The sequence below is a fragment of the Equus quagga genome, chromosome 13 (genome assembly GCF_021613505.1).
Source record: "Equus quagga isolate Etosha38 chromosome 13, UCLA_HA_Equagga_1.0, whole genome shotgun sequence".
Lineage (NCBI taxonomy): Eukaryota > Metazoa > Chordata > Mammalia > Perissodactyla > Equidae > Equus > Equus quagga.
Window position 1 is genome coordinate 1,489,666 of NC_060279.1, and position 18,814 is coordinate 1,508,479.

At 53.7% G+C, this 18,814-nt stretch overlaps 1 protein-coding gene across 1 annotated transcript in view; it reads left to right on the forward strand.

Moving 5' to 3' along the window:
* NFASC (neurofascin) overlaps positions 1 to 18,814 on the forward strand; it is an 87,757-nt gene that overhangs the window by 25,918 nt on the left and 43,025 nt on the right. Inside the window, exons 3-9 of the mRNA XM_046683357.1 lie at positions 1,207 to 1,312; positions 2,907 to 3,103; positions 3,597 to 3,719; positions 5,141 to 5,311; positions 15,707 to 15,818; positions 16,238 to 16,422; positions 17,947 to 18,078. Coding sequence (XP_046539313.1) covers positions 1,207 to 1,312; positions 2,907 to 3,103; positions 3,597 to 3,719; positions 5,141 to 5,311; positions 15,707 to 15,818; positions 16,238 to 16,422; positions 17,947 to 18,078 — 1,026 coding nt within the window. The remainder of the gene's footprint in view (positions 1 to 1,206; positions 1,313 to 2,906; positions 3,104 to 3,596; positions 3,720 to 5,140; positions 5,312 to 15,706; positions 15,819 to 16,237; positions 16,423 to 17,946; positions 18,079 to 18,814) is intronic.

An 18,814-nucleotide genomic window follows, 5' to 3' on the forward strand; every position in this document is an offset into this window, starting at 1 on the left:
CACTTCCCTCAATGGCATCTAGAGATGACGGCAGCATCTCCAGAACCCAGCCTCTTTCAAGCAGCATTGTCACTTTTGATATTCAGACTTCCCTGCCACATCATTTGGTCAGAAGCTGGTCTTCCTGCTCAGCTGTGTGGTTTGATCTCCTCGAGAGGTGTCACCTCTCCACGAAGCACTCACTGGGTCTGGCCCACCCCTGCTTGGCTCTTCCACTGAGCTCTGCAGCGGGGAGGAGTGAGCCTCTGCACTGCACCACGCCCCCCCCCACCCCTCTCCCTGCATGCTGGGGCGTGAGGACACCTGGGCGATTCGTCGTGTCTGACGACCAATAACCAGTAACTGATGTCTTCTTTTCTCCCCTCACCATGCTAACCGCTCGGAACTAACAGCAAGCATTCAGAACGAGCGTAAGTCCTCCAGCCGCCTCTCTGTGCTTGTGCCTCTGGGAGGCCGGAGGGCAGGGAGGGCGGGAGAAGGCCAGGTGAGGAGCTCCCTGGGGATTAGCGGCCTCTCCACCTGCCCGCCGGGCCTCCTTGACCCCAGAGCCCTGTTGTGAGGTCGCTTCCCACACAGGAGAGAAGAGGCTCCCCCAGAGCTTCCTACTGCTGGGAAAGGCAACTGGGTAAGGGGCCGCTGCTCCCCCACCCTCCGGTGGCTGGCACAGGGGCAGCCGGAGAACAGTGGAGCCCGGGACCGAGAGTGAGAGGAGCTGGCTCTTTGGCATGCAGACAAGTCCCCGGGAGGGTCTCTGGGGACGAAAGCCTCTTTCGGCTCCTGCCTTGCCACAGTTTGGCCATCTCTTGACCCTGCAGGGCTCAGAACCATCATGGCCACTAGGTTCTGGAAATCTAGCTGCTTTTTGTTCCTTTATTCATTCAACAAACATTTATCAAGAACTGCTGTGCGCTAGGTATCGTGCTAAGCGCTGCGAGGTGAGAATGGGTGAGACGAAAGCCTGGCTGTCAGTTTCTCACAGGGATACCATGAGACCCTCCAGGGATTCTTCCTATTCTTAGTCTTTGACACGCACCCCCTGTCCTGCGGCCCTGGTTAAGGAGCGAGGTCGCTGGACCAGGGCACCGCCCACGCCCTGCTCGCCTGCTTGTCCGTGTGGCTCCTGAGGCTCTTCATTTCAGCCCTTCCCCAAGCCAGGGCCGCAGGGTTCCTTGCAGCCCTGACCGCCCACTGTGTACCCTGTTGCAGTGTCCCAGCCTCCGACCATCACCAAGCAGTCGGTGAAGGACCACATCGTGGATCCCCGGGATAACATCCTGATTGAGTGTGAGGCGAAGGGGAACCCCGCCCCCAGGTGAGTGCCCTGGCAGGGGCCTCCAGGCTGGGTGGGGGCAAGGGGCCTGCAGGAGGGCGTCTAAACCACCCCTGCCCCTGGGCCTGATGGTCATCGAGGCAGCTGAGAAATTAAACATCCATTCAAAATTTATCCATGAGGCGCCTACTGGGTGGAAGGGACCGTCTGGACAACTAGGAAATTTAGCTGGTGAGGAAAGTGGGGGCCAGAAAACTTCAGTGGCTAAGGCACCAGAATGCCAGGACCACATATGAGGTTTTCTGCCCTTCAATGTGCCATTCTTCCCACTGTCGTATGTTCCTGTCATCCCCCGTGCTTAGCTTAGGGGAAGTTCCTCTTCCTGACTAGCCTGAGTCTTTCATTCTGAGCGCATCTCTGCTTGTACATCAGCATCGCATGAGATGTCAGCAGTCACAGGCTGAAAGCCTGCTGTGTGCCAGGCTCTGTTAGTGGTGTTCCCCACACCGTCTCTTTGACCACCTCACTGCCCTTCGAGAAGCACCCATGTCCTTGTGAAGAGGAAGTGAAATGGATGCACAGAGATATTAAGTACCTTTTCCAAGGTTGCCCAGCTTGAGAGGGGCAGAAGCTTGATCTAAACCCAGGCCTCTGATGCCCCAGGCCGGGCTTGTTAATAGCGAACGGTGAGCACTGGAGACAGGGAGATGTTACGCTATCCATCTCCCATCCTCAAAGCCGCACCACAGAAGGGACCCCTCAGACGCTTCAGGCAGATTCAGACCCAGAGTGGCAGGACCCCACCATGTAGGGTGTGTGTGTCAGCAGGAGAAATGAGGCAGAGCGGAGCCGCAGGTGTGTGGCAGCCTCCCCCTCCCCACGGCCAGGTTTGCGTGGGACGGTCTAGCCCAGAGCTGTGAGCCTGGAAACTAGTGGGGCCTCTTGCCCTCGGTGGGAGAAGCAGGGGTCACCCTGAAGGGTCAGGCAGGGCATAGGTGACCTTGCTTCTGAGGTTTGGTCTTTCTCCCGTGGTCCCTATGAGGGGACGGCGACTCTGACACCGAGCAGCCACTGCTGCTCCTGCTTCTTTTAAGGGCGTGACCTGGGCAGCCACAGATGCACGTCCCCCAGGAGAAGCAGGGGGATGTGGTAGTCTCTTCACTCCAAGCCTCAGTTGTGCTAAGGCTGCTGTTTCTCTCCGAGCTGCCCCTCCTGGGCTTTAATGAGTGGCCGCGGCTCTGTAATCTCCACCTGCGGGCAGGGCACAAGAGCCTGAGCCGCGTCACTTGGCTTTAGAGCCGGATTATCAAGTAAGGAGGCGAGAGGAGCAGAGCCAGCTCCCCAGTGCTCTTGGGCAGGGGGAAATAGGCATTTGGGTTTGCATTCCTAGTTGGGGGTTGGGAATGCCTGGGGGGTGGCAGTCACCGCTGACTCTGCCCCCAGCTATTCCCCGGGGTGGGACCCGCGACTCTGCATTTTACCAGGCTTCCCAGGCGGCTCTGCTGCTCAGCTGGGGCGGGACCCCCCCGGGCTGGAGGTGTGGTTGTGGGACCGAGTCAGGGGGGGCCCAGAAAGCCTCACCTGGAGCCAGAGCCCACTGTTACTCTCCATTGTCCCTGCCCCTCGCTGTCCACAGCTTCCACTGGACTCGCAACAGCAGGTTCTTCAACATCGCCAAGGACCCCCGGGTGTCCATGAAGAGGCGGTCTGGGACCCTGGTGATCGACTTCCGCAGCGGCGGGCGGCCGGAGGAGTACGAGGGGGAGTACCAGTGCTTCGCCCGCAACAAGTTCGGCACCGCCCTGTCCAACAGGATCCGCCTGCAGGTGTCCAGTGAGTAGTGTGGGGCAAGGCCGAGTCCCTGCTCCGAGGTGGATGGAGGGAGCCCTGGGGGTCCTTCCAGAAGGGCCGGCTCTGCCCTTGGCCTCTTGGTGCCTCGACGTCCTGCATGTGCCACTTGCTTTTCTGATTCTGAGCAGGGGCGCACCTCCCCAACTCACAAAGTTTCCTTGGAAAGGAAGCTTCTAGACTGGTTTGGAACACTTCGCTGGCCGCTCTGGGCACAGGAGGAGGGGAAGGAGAGGGGCCTTTGAAGATGTGCCTCCATTCAGACAAAAGCCTTCTCTCCCCCCGCCCCTCGGGTGTGCCTCGCTTGGACTGGCGTGCCCTGCCCCTCTCTCCTGCTCCCCCGTCTCCCATCTCTCCTTCTCCCCCGTCTCCCATCTCTCCTTCTCCTTCCCCTCCTTGCACGCCAGCCTCAGCCCTGCTGCTTGCCCTGCCCCAGCCATCGCCCTCATTTCATCCTCCTTTGTCGCTTTCTCCCCAGAATCTCCCCTGTGGCCCAAGGAAAACCTAGACCCTGTCGTGGTCCAAGAAGGCGCCCCCTTGACACTCCAGTGTAACCCCCCACCTGGACTTCCGTCCCCAGTCATCTTCTGGATGAGCAGCAGTAAGTCTTGGGGGCCTGGTGTTTTATTTCTGTTTTAATCTTAGGGAGTGGGATGGGTGTGTTAAGTGGGGTGGGGCTTGCCCAAGGCTAGAAGACCTTGAGTTGTGAGGGGCAGATGTAAGGTGGCCGCGTGGCTGAGAACACAGGCTCAGCAGAGAGGGGTTGCTTGGGCTCCTTGGTCTTTCTAGTAAACTTAAATCTGATAGTTTCATTCATATGCTCAGTGCCCTTCACTGGCTCCTCTGTCACCTCAGGAAAAGGCCAGACTCCTTTCCCTGGCACACAGCTCCCTTCCTGATCTGGTCCCCTCTGCCTCTCCAGCCCTCCTCCTGCCCCGGGCCCCCGGCCCCGCTGTGTGCTCTCCTCAGCACACACTGCTCCTGCTGCTGAGAAACCTTTTCGCTTCTCTTTCTCTTCTGCCTGGTAAATGTCCTGCAGCCTTCAAGCCTCAGCTCAAGGCCCCCGAGAATGGACTGTGTGCTCCTCCTCTCAGCCCCTCCCCGTCTCTGGGGCTTCCCACTCACCACACTGCATTGTAACTACTTATCCATCCACGTCTCTATTGCCTGACTACAGGCTCTCTGAGGGCAGGAGCTGTCTTTCTTATTCATCTCTATTTCACCACTACCTTGCACAGTGCCTGGCACGTAGTAGGCCTACAGTAAATCTTTAGTAAATACTTTGGAGAGCTGACCAGCCCATCATTGGGAAATTGGCATATTAACCTGTGCTTTAAGAAACGGTGCCTTTAGAAACTGTCATGGTGGGTAGGAAGGAGTTGGCTATGAGTAGCCAGCCTTATAAGTATTTTTTACAAACCTAACAGCCTGGAAACCTGGTCTTAGAAGTCTACATCAGCTGCCGTGCTGGCGTGAAAAAATATAGATAACGTACTTGGCATTCTCCTATGATGTCATTAATTCTAAAAAGTACACGTTTTCATATTTTAACATCTCTAAAATTGGGAGGCATCCTAAAATTGACGGTGTGCATCATTGTTTGATGTGCATCTTATAATTGGTTAGTGCTTTTTTCTTTCTTGAGGAGGGTGCTTAAAAATAAGTGAGTCTGACTCCTGATTTGAGGAGTATTTGAAAGATGGTGTTCCCTCTCTCTGGCCTTGGGTCAGACCCTCTGTGGCAGGAACGAGATAGGAAAGTGTGGTCATTGCGCATGGGCGCGGCGGGCAGGTCTGCATCCAAACCCTGCTCTCTCCTCACTGCTTTTGCGACCTAGGACACGTTAGTCCTCTGCTTTCTTACCTGTAAAATGGGAGTAAACCCCCCTCAGAGTTGAGGGGATTAGACCAAATAGCGCCGAGCTCCTGGCCCTCTGTAAGTTCTCAGTGGCCAGAACCATCATGGTTGTCATCACTGTTCTCATTACTGCCGACCCCCCACTGTGCTTCTTCTTCGTTGTAGCCATGGACCCCATCACCCAAGACAAGCGTGTCTCCCAGGGCCACAACGGAGACCTGTATTTCTCCAACGTCATGCTGCAGGACATGCAGACTGACTACAGCTGCAATGCCCGCTTCCACTTTACCCACACCATCCAGCAGAAGAACGCATTCACTCTCAAGGTCCTCACCAGTAAGTGCAGGCCCCTGCCCGGGGCTGGGGGCCGGGGCAGCAGCCCGCCTCGCCCAAGCAGCCCTGGGTCCCTGGGTCTGGGGGGAGACTTGTCCCCAAGGCTGACCTAGAGACCCTCCAGCCCGTTGTGCCTGAGCTACTTCAGCTGCTTGATTCTAAACCCTTGAGTTAAACTTGGTCCTACTCTAAGTCAGTGCTTCTCAGACTTTGGTGGGAATCGGAATCACCTGGCGAACTTGGCAGCCATACCCAGGCCTGGCCCCGTCCGGCCTCAACAGTCCCCGCCTTGTCCTTCATTAGCTCTCCAGGTGGTTTGGGCACACCCCAGAATTTGAGAAGCACTGTTTTCAGTGGTCATCCGGCATCTCTCTCGTGCACTCAGCTTGATTCTTTCTTTTACTTCCAGCTGTTGTTTGGTTATCTCTATTTCTAGAATAAAGCCATAGCACAGAATATCCAAGTTAGTGGGTACCTCGACATGAATTGTATTGATTCTGTAATATGTATATTCTGCGCCATAAGGAGTCGCTATGCTCGCAAGTTGCAGGTTTGTGTTTTAGTTTTATCTGTTTTGTTTTTCTTTCCTGATTCTGTTTGGCTGGTACCAAAGCACACCAGCATTTCCTGACCCATTATAGTGTTGGTGGCCTTCGCGCAGGAGAGGGAGGCTAGTCAGTTCAGGGACACTTCTTGCTGGGGACCCGCTGACCTGGAGCTCTGGCTGCGAAGTCCCCAGCCTGCTTAGGACGTTGAAAGGGGCTGTGTTGTTTACACCATGGATTTGTAACATGCCTTCCATAGAAACCCCCTAAAGACCTTAATCTGTCTGACTCAGCTGTGAATGTTGTTTTCAACACTGTGGACCCTGGTGATTGTGGGGGAGGCCAGGCAAAGGGCACCACGTGGGTGCTGGCAGCTTCCTCAGGTCGGAGAAAAGAGGCCGAACCCTGGCTTCCCGGAGCCCACACGCAGACAGGTCGTTGACGACGCCTCCAGGGGCTGGGGGGAGAGGCTTGGGCGAGCTCACTCCTCACTCAGGACGGGTAGGGGCCTGACCCCTCTGCTGTCCTCTTTCCTCACGATGATGAGCTCTTACGATGAGAGTGGCCCAGCCCCACACCCAGTTGCCACCATGGCGTCGAGATGGACCCACAAGACGCAGTTTCCTTCCTGGTCCTCTTCTCCTGTTAGGGAGTTTTTCTCTTTTTTTCCTTTCTCTTCATTTTCTTCCCTTTTCTTTGTCACCTCCTTCCTTGCTGTTTCTCCTCACTCTTTCTTCCTTGCTTCTTTGCCCCTCTCTTGTCTTCTCTCTCTCCTGTAACCCCATTTTACCCTTTTCTAATCCTCCCCCTCCTGCCTCCCCAGCTCCCCACACGCTGTTCTGGGTTGGTGTCAAGCTGCCTGTAATTTGGTACCAACCAGACAGCCAGAAACCCAGGGACAAGCTGCAGGTTCCTGGCAGGGTTACCTGGCTTCGCTCCACTTGCTGCCCCTCCCTGGCTTTCTTATTCCGGACCCAGGCCCAGAGAGGACCCCTGGAGAAGAAAGTTGGGCTGTCTGAAATGTCAGTGTACATCAGGGCTGACCGCCTGCCAGCTGGCTGAGCTGGGAGGACAGTGTGGTCTGCCCAGGACCTCAGAGTGGCTTCCAGAGCCAGGACAGGGCTGGCAGCATTGGGCCGTGGGAGGGGCAGAAATGTCTAGAGCAGTCCATCCTTCTGCCCGGGGCAATGCTTGAAGTCAGCCTGCTGTTTGAGGACTGACTCAGGTGACCTTCTGCGGTCCTGGGCCGAGGCCTCACTGTCACACAGCGGGGGAGCAGGGCCAGGAGGTGGCGGAGAGCCATCCTCTGCAGAACTAAGCCATTAGAGGTTTCAGCAACATTTAGACGTTGGACTTTCCAGAAACATCCTTTTCTTTACCAGGGGAAGTAAGAATATTTGCTTCTGCTTCATTTCTGGGTCCCCTACTCCACTGAAAACTCTTTCCTCCGAATGCTGAGAAACCCCGTGGGTGATGGGAACAGATGCCTGTTGGCTTCCTGGAGTTCTCCCAGTGGCAGCTTTGGCTGGGAGCAAGTCCTAGGCCTCCAAGCCAACCCAGAATTGGGCGCAGTTGCTTAAAATAGCACAGTGGTGCTCTCTCTCCTTTTCTGCCTGGAAAGGACACAGCCTTTTTCTTGTGTCTTCAGAACCAGGTCTGGGGGTGGGAGGCAAAACAGACAAGTTGAGACAGCTTCAAAGACTCTGTTCTCACCAGGGGTTTTCTCACAGTTTTCCCATTGGGGAAGAAAGAAATCTCACCACAGCCAACTTTGCATGACCTTCATTAAAGGAAGGGGAATACAAGATACTGGGCAATCTACGGTCATTTTTAGAATTTGTTTTGGGGTACAAAGACAAACAGTGGAGTCAGGCAGCAAAGATGGGCTTGTCCCACTGTGCCCAAGCCAGCACAGGTCCCCAGTCCCTTCTGGTGCCTCTGCCAAATGACGGTGATGGAAGAGGTTCCCCCTGAGGGAGCACTAACCCTGCTTCCTTGCGGTGTCTGTTGTCTGAGTGATCTTAGAGGAGTCAGAAGGTCTCCCTGAATTTCTCAGATGTGCAGAATCCACAAACTGAGGTCAGTTCTAAGTTCAGGTCACTTCTCTGGAAAGAGAGAGGTTCTATTTCACCTGGTGGCGTGGGAGCATGAGAGCATGAAACAAGGGCCCCTTCGTCTGTGCGTGCCCCCAACCTCCCCCAGGAGAGGAGCAGTACCTCCCAAGTCCAGCTGCAGCCCCTCCTGCCTCTGTGCCACCCACCTCTTCATTCCTGCTGCAGGTCGCTTCCTACCCTTAGCTCCAGATAAACCCAAGCGGACTTTCCAGACGCAGGCTAGATCTTTTACGACACACGCCATCTTAAGAAATAGTTCTGAATAATGAAAATCTTCCTATAGGGTGTTAAGCAGATTTGGGATACAATGCAATGCAGGACCCAGAAAAAAGCTCGCATAGCCTCCAGCAGTCAGCTGTACCAGGATTTGCTCTGTCTTCAGATGTGCGAATGTTCTGGCCTGGCACCCTTCCTCCCTCAGGCGGTTGGATGTGTTCCCAGCTCCTCAAGGCATCTGCTTGGCTTCCAGTCAGCTATCCCGCCCCCCACGCCCTGTTGGTACTGTCAAAACTTGAACCCCAGCGCTGGAAGGGGACAGTGGTAGAAGAGTGAAAGCTGCCTAAGGGTGTTGGCATGGTTATGTGCCCTATTCCAAGAAGGCTTGTTCACTGAGGAGTAAATGCCCGAGGGTCTTAATTCCCTAACATTGGAAATGAGGCCACTGGTCCTTAAGAACGTCTTCACCCCCAAGCCAGCCCAGAGATCTCTGAGTCTCCAGCTTAGTCAGCAGGCCTTTCCTGGTCCCCACTGTAGAGCCACAGCTCACTCTTCCGTCCTGGGCTTTCTTTATAATCCCCAACTCTGAACCTCAGTCTACCAATCCTAGCCTCCTCACCAGGAGGCCTTTCTGCCAAACAATACATCTCAGAGACCAGGGTGGTGCCCATCTGGTCAGGTTAGGTGGGGTGCTTGTTGCTGGGCAGCACACGATTGCTGGGTGCTGCCAGGGGTCCCGCTGTCCCTCTCTTTGCTGACGAGTTCTTTCTCTCGAACTGTCTTCTCCTCTCACTTACTCCTTAGCTTCTGCCCAGGTAGGGCTGTGCCCTTTCCCCAGGGCTCACTGACGCTCTTTTCTCTTTAGCCACCCCAGGAGCTGGCCTGGTCCACAGTCCTGGGAACTGAGGATTTTGGTGGGAAGGAGTTGTTCAAAAGACCGCTTTGGGATACCACTAATCCTTATCTCATTTGTTTGAAAATATAGTAGGACCAAGCAATTAAAGGTCAAGCCTAATTTCTTTAATTAAAAAAGAAACTTATTTTATTATTACCTTTTTTTTGCAGGATTTAACCTTTTCTTCCCTTTTTTGGGCTGTTTTGTGTTGCTTGTTCTTCACCAAGCATATTTCCTTTCCAAATATGCCACGTCTTTCCTTTGCAGGAGGCACTGGTGCTCCTGGTTGTTTTTATGGCTTGGCGTTTCTGTTTGTCCTCTGCCATCTGTGCCTCCGCGACCTCTCTCTGGCCTCCTGTGTGCTCACCCTCTTTTGTTTATTGCAGACCACCCCCATAATGACTCGTCCTTAAGAAACCACCCTGACATGTACAGTGGTGAGTCGCCGCGGTAACCTTGGGATAACCTTGCCTGTCCTAACCCCAGTTTGCCTAACTTGACTGATACCATGTCATTAACTCGTGCTGGGTGGTAAGTCTGACAGTCAGCCAGGCCAGGGTGCCAAGGGGCCGCCCCCGGAACACTGCTCGCCGAGAGGACGGTGGCCAGTTTGGAAGTTTGAGGTGCTGGTGGTGTGCAAGCCTCCAGTTGCTGAACTCTGGGCAAGTCATTCACACCAGGGTAGGGCTTCAAAAGAGCTGCCTGGGGAGTTCTGTAGGAACTTAGGATCGGTGGTAGCTGGATGAAGAGTGTCGGAGGGTAGTTGAGTTCCCACGTGAGGAGGAAGCAGGAAGCCTCATTCCTCTTAGTAGTTTAAGAGCACGGGAAGCTTTGCAGTGTGTTTACTTAATTCGAGTGCCTGGATGTAAATTGCCTGCGTTGTAGAGTAGGCTTAGTTCCTGGGGGTACCGTTTCACAGGTCCACGTCTCTTTCAAAATCCATCTGGGGCCGGCCCCGTGGCTGAGTGGTTAAGTTCGCAGGCTCCGCTTCGGCCGCCCAGGGTTTCCCTAGTTCAGATCCTGGGTGAGGACATGGCATCGCTTGTCAGGCCATGCTGAGGTGGCGTCCCACATAGCACAACCAGAATATACAGCTATGTCTTGGGGGCTTTGGGGAGAAGAAGAAGAAAAAAGAGAAGATTGGCAACAGATATTGGTTCAGGTTCCAATCTTTAAAAAAAAAAAAATGCATCTGGGAAAGATGAGTAAGGGTCCAGCTCTGAGTTCCCTTTCAAGGTGAGTATAAGTGAAGCAGGCCATCCGTTGTACTCCATCCACGGGGCCTCTTCTCTCCTCTGGGAGTGCACGCAAACGCTGCCCACCAGTCTACACACTTGCAAGTCATGGAACAATTTCCATGAGGCGTGTTCCTAGCTCATCACAGCTGGTTTCTCAGGCTGATTAGGAGAGTAATGGGCTATTCCACACCTGAGTCACCACCCCCCACCATGGCTCAGGAGTGTCTTGTTTTCCTTAAGCAGCCAGAAGAATCATTTCCTGGCTCTGGCAAGGCAGCTGGTCCCCGTCATCAGTTATGCCTTGGAAGCTGAGGCTGCAGGTCCCCGGGGGGTGATTGCGAGCTCAAATAGATAGAAAAAATAGATAGGAAGTGTCTGTATTGTGGGGTGCTAGTATAGACAATGCTGGTGTCTGGAGTGGGGGATGGGGACAGGGAGCGAGAGCCAGGGAGCAAGGAGGGAGCTCTAACTTGGCGGCAGCAGCAGAGCCACACCGAGATCCTGCCAAAGAAATTTACTGCCGAGGAAGCTGGGACCTTTATTAGATTCTGGGCACTGTCCGTTTTCAAAATAACGGGGCCAACCACCATTGTGTCAGGAGCCCCAGAGCACTGGTCTGGAATGTGCCTTTTTCTAAATTGGATTCCGGGTAATCTATTATGGAAGTATTCTTAAAGCTGGAGTTTATCAGAGCCAGAAGGTCCAAGCTCCTCGCTTTATAGAAGATAAACCATTCAGCAGACATGCGTGTCGGGTTGTTTTATCAATAGGGGAAGTTCAAGTGATGCCAGCCACTTTAATCAGTTTGTGACCAGTGGTGGATATTATTACAAGCGAAAGGGTAGGGGGTATAAGAACCATCTGGAGCTATGAAACTAAGCAGAGCTCACAAGAGCTCACGTGGAGATTGACCCCTTCTCCTCAGTCCCAGGTAGAACAGGGCTGAGCACGGAAAAAGCTCGGTGGAAAGGAGAGAAAGTCAAAGGGAGGCAAACAAAGGACAGCTGGGTTGAATGCTTCTAGAAAGAAATAGAAGGTGAAAAGGAAGAAAGGAGGAGAAGGTCCTTCCTGAGGGCAGGGGGCTGGGCAGGGAGACAGTGCAATGAGAAATGCACAAAGGAGACATGAGCAGTGGGGCCACTCCATCATTACGTTTTGTTCTAGCGATTTCTACTGTGGTTTGGTATCCTCTGAACATATGCCAGATGCCCCCTGACCTGCTGAGCGGCAGAGGGAAGCTGGTCTGAGATTGTCACTTGGTGCCCAGCATTCACCCAGGCCAGGAGACAGGAAGGAAGTTCTGAGCATGCGCTCTGAGATAGTCTGCCCTGAATTAGGCTGGAGGGTGTGCCATTGAGAGACCTTGGCCACATCACTCAGTGTGCCAGAACTTTAATCTCCCCATCTGCAAAATGGGTACATTACCTGCTTCATAGGATTATTGTGAAGATTAAAGAAGATAATGTACATATAGTTCCCAGTGTGGTGTCGGACACATGTCGATGATTAAGAAATGTTACCCATTATTAAAGAGAATGGTTTGGTGTTGACTGTATCAAGTTTAATTGTTCTGCGCTTCTGAAATTAGGAGGGACATGGAGAACTTGAAGAGAGGCCAGGGGGAGAAAGGCAGGCACAATTATGGGAAGAAAGTGCTACAGAGGGAGAAATTTTAGAGCAGACTGGAGCCTGAAAGCTATTCAGATCCTCAGCTGTGCTGAGAACATGAGGGATTTAGGTGAGACTTGGAGGAGATTTCCTGGCAGTGGAAGGTATCAAATATCATTAGACACAGAGTTTTTCCTCATCTTCTGGGGTGGTTTGGTCAGCCATTGCTAGAGCCAGAGAGGTAGACGAGATGCCAGGAATCCAGCCCCATGAGTTCTCAATTCTGAGAATCGAAAGCAGCAAACGGAGGACCCAGCCGCCCCTGACAGCGGTTCCTGGCAGTTTCTCGGATCCGTCTGATTCGCTGCGTGCTCTCTGCTAGCCGGCAGCACCAGCAGAGGGGAGCAGCTCAGAGCTTCAGCAGTCTTGACCTTTCCTCATGCAGGAGACAATCGAGGCGTTTTCCACTGGCCCTTTAAAGCCAAGCTGGTTGAGGCCATGTCACCTCCTGATGCCCGCTGCTAACCACATTCCCCTAGAAACCCGTGGGCCGCTCTCCAGCCATAGCTTGTGAGAGCAGGAGAGAAGATTGTCCTTGGGCTCAAGGTCAGGTGGGCCCACAGCTAAGTTCTTCCTGAATGCACACAGACACGAGCTTTAGCATCTGGATTGATCAGGTATTAGGTCTAACTCGAGCCCTGGAGATGAGGGAGAGGACGAGAAGCATCATCAGGCTGGACAGGCTCTCCCAGGACCCCGCCTCCAGGGTCAAAGAGGGTGTCCTGTGACACCAGGAGACTGTCATCTTCCAGTATTTGAATCTCGTAGAGTCTCGTGTGGTAATCGCCCTTGTCTCGGAGATTCTTCAGGGAAAAAGATTAGCCACCCTCCTTTGGGAGCAGCGGCTGCCAAAGCCACCAGCTGGATTATCCTTCATAAATTTGTGTAGAGCTCCTGCTGCAGCTGACCACGTTTCTCCAAAACCTCCCCTGTGGGTCCAGCCTTATCATCCCTTAATGACGCCCCGTGTCACCCTGACTCCTCTTCAAGTTTTCCGTGGCCTTAAGAATCCGGTTGAGATGCCTTTGGGGTCTCTTCATTCTCAACCCAGCTGCTTTTTTCCAGCTTGGGCCTGGGTTTACTCACTTGCCCCGAGGAGAGCTGGAGCCTTAGCTGAGACAATGCGAGCAGTCTGTGAGGACAGCCCCGTGGAAGAGTTTCACCACAGCAGCTCACTAAGAGGAAAGTCTCTTTTCTCCTTCACTTCTTTTGCCCCTGCGTTTGGTTTTCTTTGGTTTGAGCAAGGAGATTCCCAAAGCTGACTATCAGAAGTGGGGACAGCGGGGCACCCGTCTTGAAAGAGAGAGGCAATGTAGTTTAGATGTGGGAGCACAGGCTTCGGTGCTAAAGGGTCTAGAATCCAAACGTAACTGGCTCGTGTTCTTGGGTGAGTCTGTTGACTCCACTGGGCCTCAGTTTCCTCTGCTGGAAATGGGGTGTACTCTCCAGGTTGTCGTGAGGATTAAACATGATGGCGATGTCTAGATGGAGCTGTTCGCACAGCATGCGGCCCACAATAAATGCTCACCAAGTGGCGGCCCTGAGTATTGTCCCTGACTTTTAGGATGTTCTTCCCTATATTTTTGAACTTTGGCTCGCTTCCCAGCAGCGTCTCCTCCTTTGGGGTAATTCTGTGGTTGCTAGCCCACATCCCGTAAGTGAAGTATTGCTGGAGCCTTTTTATAGTCACAGCTACAGCGTGTCAGGCACCCACGGCAGGCCTCTGTGCTCCCTGCTCCTCTCTCCCACACTTAATGCTTTGCTGGTCATGTGTGCTTGTGGTGCTGCATGCTGTGGTGTCAATTAAATGTCCATAGGGTCACAGATTGGTGCCTGCAGATTTTGTGCCTTCATGGAAGGAGTGTGCTGAGCTGGGACGTCTGCCACGTAATCCCAGGGTTCCCAGCTCTCGACAGATTCACCAACTGACACCAGAGCCTCCTGCCCTGAAGTCTTCTCCCTGGCACGCCTGACCTTGTGTTTTCTGTTTGGTGATTCCATGACAAAGGATGGGAGGAAGCTGCTGCTCTGGTATCAGGCTTCCTTGGTACTGAGAGCTGGATGCTACAAGAGTTATAGATGTAGATGGTAACCAATTAACCACATAATGGATTAACCTCTTCAGTAGCCACTGTTGTATATGTGTGTGCTGGTGGGACAAATGAGGACATCTACGGAAAGAAAACTAACCTGGGGGGTAAATTGTTGCCTTCTCTTTTGTTCTCTTCTCCCCCTGAATTCGTTCACCCCACAAACACTTATTGACCATGTGTCGTGTGCCGTGTATTATGCCAGTAGCCTAACTACGTCTGCATGTGTTTCATCATTTCTTCCCCCGACAAAAGGATAAAATAGATACAAACTCTATGAAATGTGCTGCCCCGATGGCCAATGGAGAGGAGCTGAGTGCCCCTAGGAGAGGAACCCCGCTGCTCCAGCCAGACGCCAGCCAGCCAGTGCGCTCTGTTAAGAAACACCAGTGTCCCAGAGACAGAGTCCCCTGCCGTTCTGTCCTCACTCTGCCAGCGCCAGTTAACACCCCTGCCTGGAAGAACACCTTTGTTCTCACCCCAGGCCTCTCTGAGGGCTCCTAGCTCCTGGCAGCGCTGCCTTCCTTCCGCCTCTTACCTCTCCAGCTGAGATGAAGAGCCGTTAAACCCACGGGTGGGCTCAGCTTATGAAAACTCTTCTCGTTCACGGTCACACGCCTTTGGGCAAGGTGCCTCCTCCAGTTTCCCTTTGCTTTGGGTTCCTGGGTGGAAACTCCTTGTTCTCTGTTCCATCGTATCTATTTCTGTGGAAACGTGCAGACGGCTCTGAGGGGAAGGTGCGGCTCAGTAAGACGGGTCCACTCTGCTGGTGTACCCAGATTTGCATGACCCCTTCCACAGGGAGACAGCCACCTGCCAGTGTAGACCTCTGTGAGCTGCCTGGCCTTCAGGACCTGGTGCATCGCCTTGATTTCAGACCCTGTGGCTGCTCCAGCCTAGTTGGATCATAGATCACCTCCTCCATTTTGGCTGCCACTCTCCTCTCACCCCTCCCCCAGTCTCTCACCTCCAATTAACACCCTCCTCCCCAACCCCCTCCCAATCATTAGTGAAGAAGCAGAATGGTCTTGGCCCCAGAGTGATTTCCTGTCATCTCTGCTCATTAATTCTCTCCACGTCTTTGCTAAACCGTTAATAACGCTGCCTGCATCTGACTGTTGATCTGAGTCTTTGTGGCTTCATCCCAGCTCCTTGTCTCCAGGGTCCCCAAGAGCAGGTTGTGTGTCCTGTGGCCTCAATGCGAGCCTTCTCTTTCTTCCACTGCTGCTGAGATGGCCTCCTCGGGGGCCACGGCATTGGCCTCTGGGGCCCCAACACAAGATGCTCGGGGAGTAAACGCTCAGTGCTCCAGCAACCCTGCCCCTGTTCCAGAGAAGGATTGGTTTACTGAACTGTGAGGGAGGCTGAGCTCCTCTGAGGTCCCTTCAGAACTTAAAGCTGCTCACACACATGTGCTGGTGGGGCCGAGGAGCCGGCGCTTCCTAACACTCCTCTCTTAATGATGCCCGGCCCTTGGGGTGGTTTCAGCTGGGAGGGACGGGGCTTGGTGCCTCTGAGGTGAGGGGGTCAGCAGGGGCATGATGACGTTTCTTTCTAGCCTGACAGCTTTGGCCCAGCTGGGTCAGCTCTGCAGGCAGTAGGCTCACGAGAGCTTGCTCTATCCTGTTTCAGCCCGAGGAGTTGCGGAAAGGACACCCAGCTTCATGTACCCCCAGGGCACTGCGAGCAGCCAGATGGTGCTGCGTGGCATGGACCTCCTGCTGGAGTGCATCGCCTCCGGGGTGTACGTACCATTGGCACCCCCACTTCTGGCCACCCTCCAGGAAGATGGGGTGGGAGTTTAGGCGTGGTCCGTTCTTGCCACATTTTGGGGGGCAAAAAGAGAAGCAAACAGCCCCTAGTGAGGACTTTGCAAGTCATAGTCCTCTCCGTCCCGTTCTGGCAGTCTCTCTTTGGGATAATGAGGAAAGGAAATGGGTAGGCATGCTGTGTGTGTGTTAGAGTCTCGTGTGACCTCAGATAAGTCCCTCACACACTCTGTGGCTGAACATCCCATCTGAATAGGAGAGATCAGTTCTCAGAGGACATGTCTTCCTGGACCCCGTACACCTTAAGGACGCCCGGGTGTCCTGGGCTCCATATAAGACAAGCAGGGCTGCAGTCAGTGCTAAGTCCCTGTTTCCTGCTTGGTCCTTCTCCTAGCCCAACACCAGACATCGCGTGGTACAAGAAAGGTGGGGACCTCCCATCTGACAAGGCCAAGTTTGAGAACTTTAACAAGGCTCTACGTATCACCAATGTCTCTGAGGAAGACTCTGGAGAGTATTTCTGCCTGGCCTCCAACAAGATGGGCAGCATCCGGCACACGATCTCGGTGAGAGTAAAGGGTACGTGGTGTGTATTTCTCATTATGGTGATCTGCCAGCCCCGAAAACCATGGCCACCCTCCCTCTGGGGGCAGTTGCGGGCCGGGTAAGGGAGACACTTCCAACACACTGGTTAGTGGCAATAGTGACCTGCCAGGGATGGTGCCACCCCCGGATATGAGTGTGTGAGTGTGTGTGTGAGAGAGAGGGAGTGAGTGTGAGCGTGTGCATGTGTGGATAAGCATGGAAGGTATTAAGGGAAGGAGAGCCACCTGACCATCACCCAACTCTCCTTTGTTCTCGGGGCTCCCTCAGCAGGTGAATTTCCTCCGTGGTCTGTTTGGATAACCCCCAGAGCCTTTTGTTTCTTTCATTTGCAGCTGTTCATGGTGTGGCATCTTAGCCCTGTGCTGTCTGTGTACTTGTGCATGGTTATTTTTAAAAATGGAAGTCATCGTGGCCCAAAGTACTTTTTAAAAAATCCCTTCCCTCCCCAAAAAGCATAGAGGGTCCCCCGAGCTCCTGCAAGCACTAGAACACGTGCCTCTCTGGTCCCAGAGCGCGTGGCGGGCATGCCAGCCTCTGCTCAGCTGGGGGCTGGGGGATGGTTGGGGTCACGAGGTCTGACACCACAGTGTAAGAACTTTCTTAGCTCACACTCAGTTGACCTTGTCACCTTGGTTTCAGCACTGCACTCAAACCAAGGGTTCTTAACCTTTTCTAGGGTGTCAAGATCTTTGAGAATTTGATCCAAAGGATCTTCTTCTTAGAAAAATCCACATGTTCGCAAAATTTTCCAAACAGTTGGAAGAGGGGGCCAGCTACGAGCTTCTGCTAAAGCCAAAGCTCAGTGCCTAAAAGAATGAAGATGAGGCCTTTCCTGAAGGGGCTGATCTTGCAGCAGAAATCCAGAGGGCCAACCCTGTGCTCACTTTACCACAGTCCCTGGCTTGAGCCCTTGGCTGCCCATCAAGAACCCCTGTGGAGCTCTGAAAGCATTCGCTGCCCAGCCCCGTGAGGATTCTGACTTAGTGGGTCTAAGACAGGCCCTACCGTCCGTGTCTGTTAAAAGCTCTTCAAGGGACTCTAATGAGCAGCCCGAGTTTAGAACTATTGTTCTGGGGCCAGCCCCGTGGCCGAGTGGTTAATCTACATGCTCCGCTTCGGCAGTCCAGGGTTTTGCCGGTTCAGATCCTGGGCATGGACATGGCACTGCTCATCAGGCCATGCTGAGGCGGTGTCCCACATAGCACAACCAGAGGCCCTCACAACTAGAATATACAGCTATGTACTGGGGGTCTTTGGGGAGAAGAAAAAAAAAGAGCTATTGTTCTGTGAACTCAAAATAGACTGGTCAGCATCTGAGATGCCAAGCTGGCCCAAGGCAGGCTGGACCGAATCATCCCATGAGGATGAGCCCTGGGCAGGTGGTGAGGGCCGGGGCTGGCACACAGGGGCTCCTGTCTTCCTAGAGGGAGCCCATCTGGTTTCTTCTGCCTGCCCTGTGCCATCTAACTCCCAGCCTTTGCTGTCCTTGTCTTCCAGCTGCTCCCTACTGGCTGGATGAACCCAAGAACCTTATCCTGGCTCCTGGCGAGGACGGGAGACTGGTGTGTCGAGCCAGTGGGAACCCCAAGCCCACCATCCAGTGGATGGTGAATGGGGAACCTTTGCAATGTGAGTAACAAACCACTGTCCCACCTGACCCTGCTCTCTCTCCTGTTGAAGGCTCCAGACCCCACTCCCTGCGGGCCAGCCTGGTTGTACCAGAGGCAAAGCTAACAAGTGTTCCTTGGCTGCTGCTTCTGGAGCAGCCCACCTCTTGGACATCTCAGGAGGCAGGAACCCTGCCTCTTCTGTGAGAGAACAGGAGGCCTGTGGTCATGTTCCCATATTTAGGGGATTTCTGCTCTTGAGGGTTTTCCCTAAATCTCTGCTTTCTGCCCTTAACAACTACAGAGCCCGGGTAAAGGTCTAGGGATGGCAGCCTCCTCTCCTGAGTTGGGGCTCTGAGTGCTGCTGGGACTTAGAAGGGGCAGGGAGCTCAGTAACCCACTGCTGTTGGTTGCCCAGGGCCTGCTGTCTGCTGAGGGCAAAATAAGAGGCAGGGTTCCATGATGATACGAAAGATAATGGTCAGATATGAGGAAGAACTTCCCCTTGAGAGCAGAGATGCACCGGTGCGGTTACTGAGTATGCACAGACTTTGGCGAGATTTTGTCCTGCCCAGATGGCTGGAGTAGGTGACTCCAGGGACCTTCCAGCCGGAGGGCTTGGTCAAGTCTTCACATCATATTCTCTCCTGTTGCATTTACTTTTTAAATGTCCTGTTGTTACTTCTGTAAGAGGTCAGAGGAAATGCCAACAGTGATATCAACCAAACGGGGCAAAAAAACAGATGATGAGAACTCAG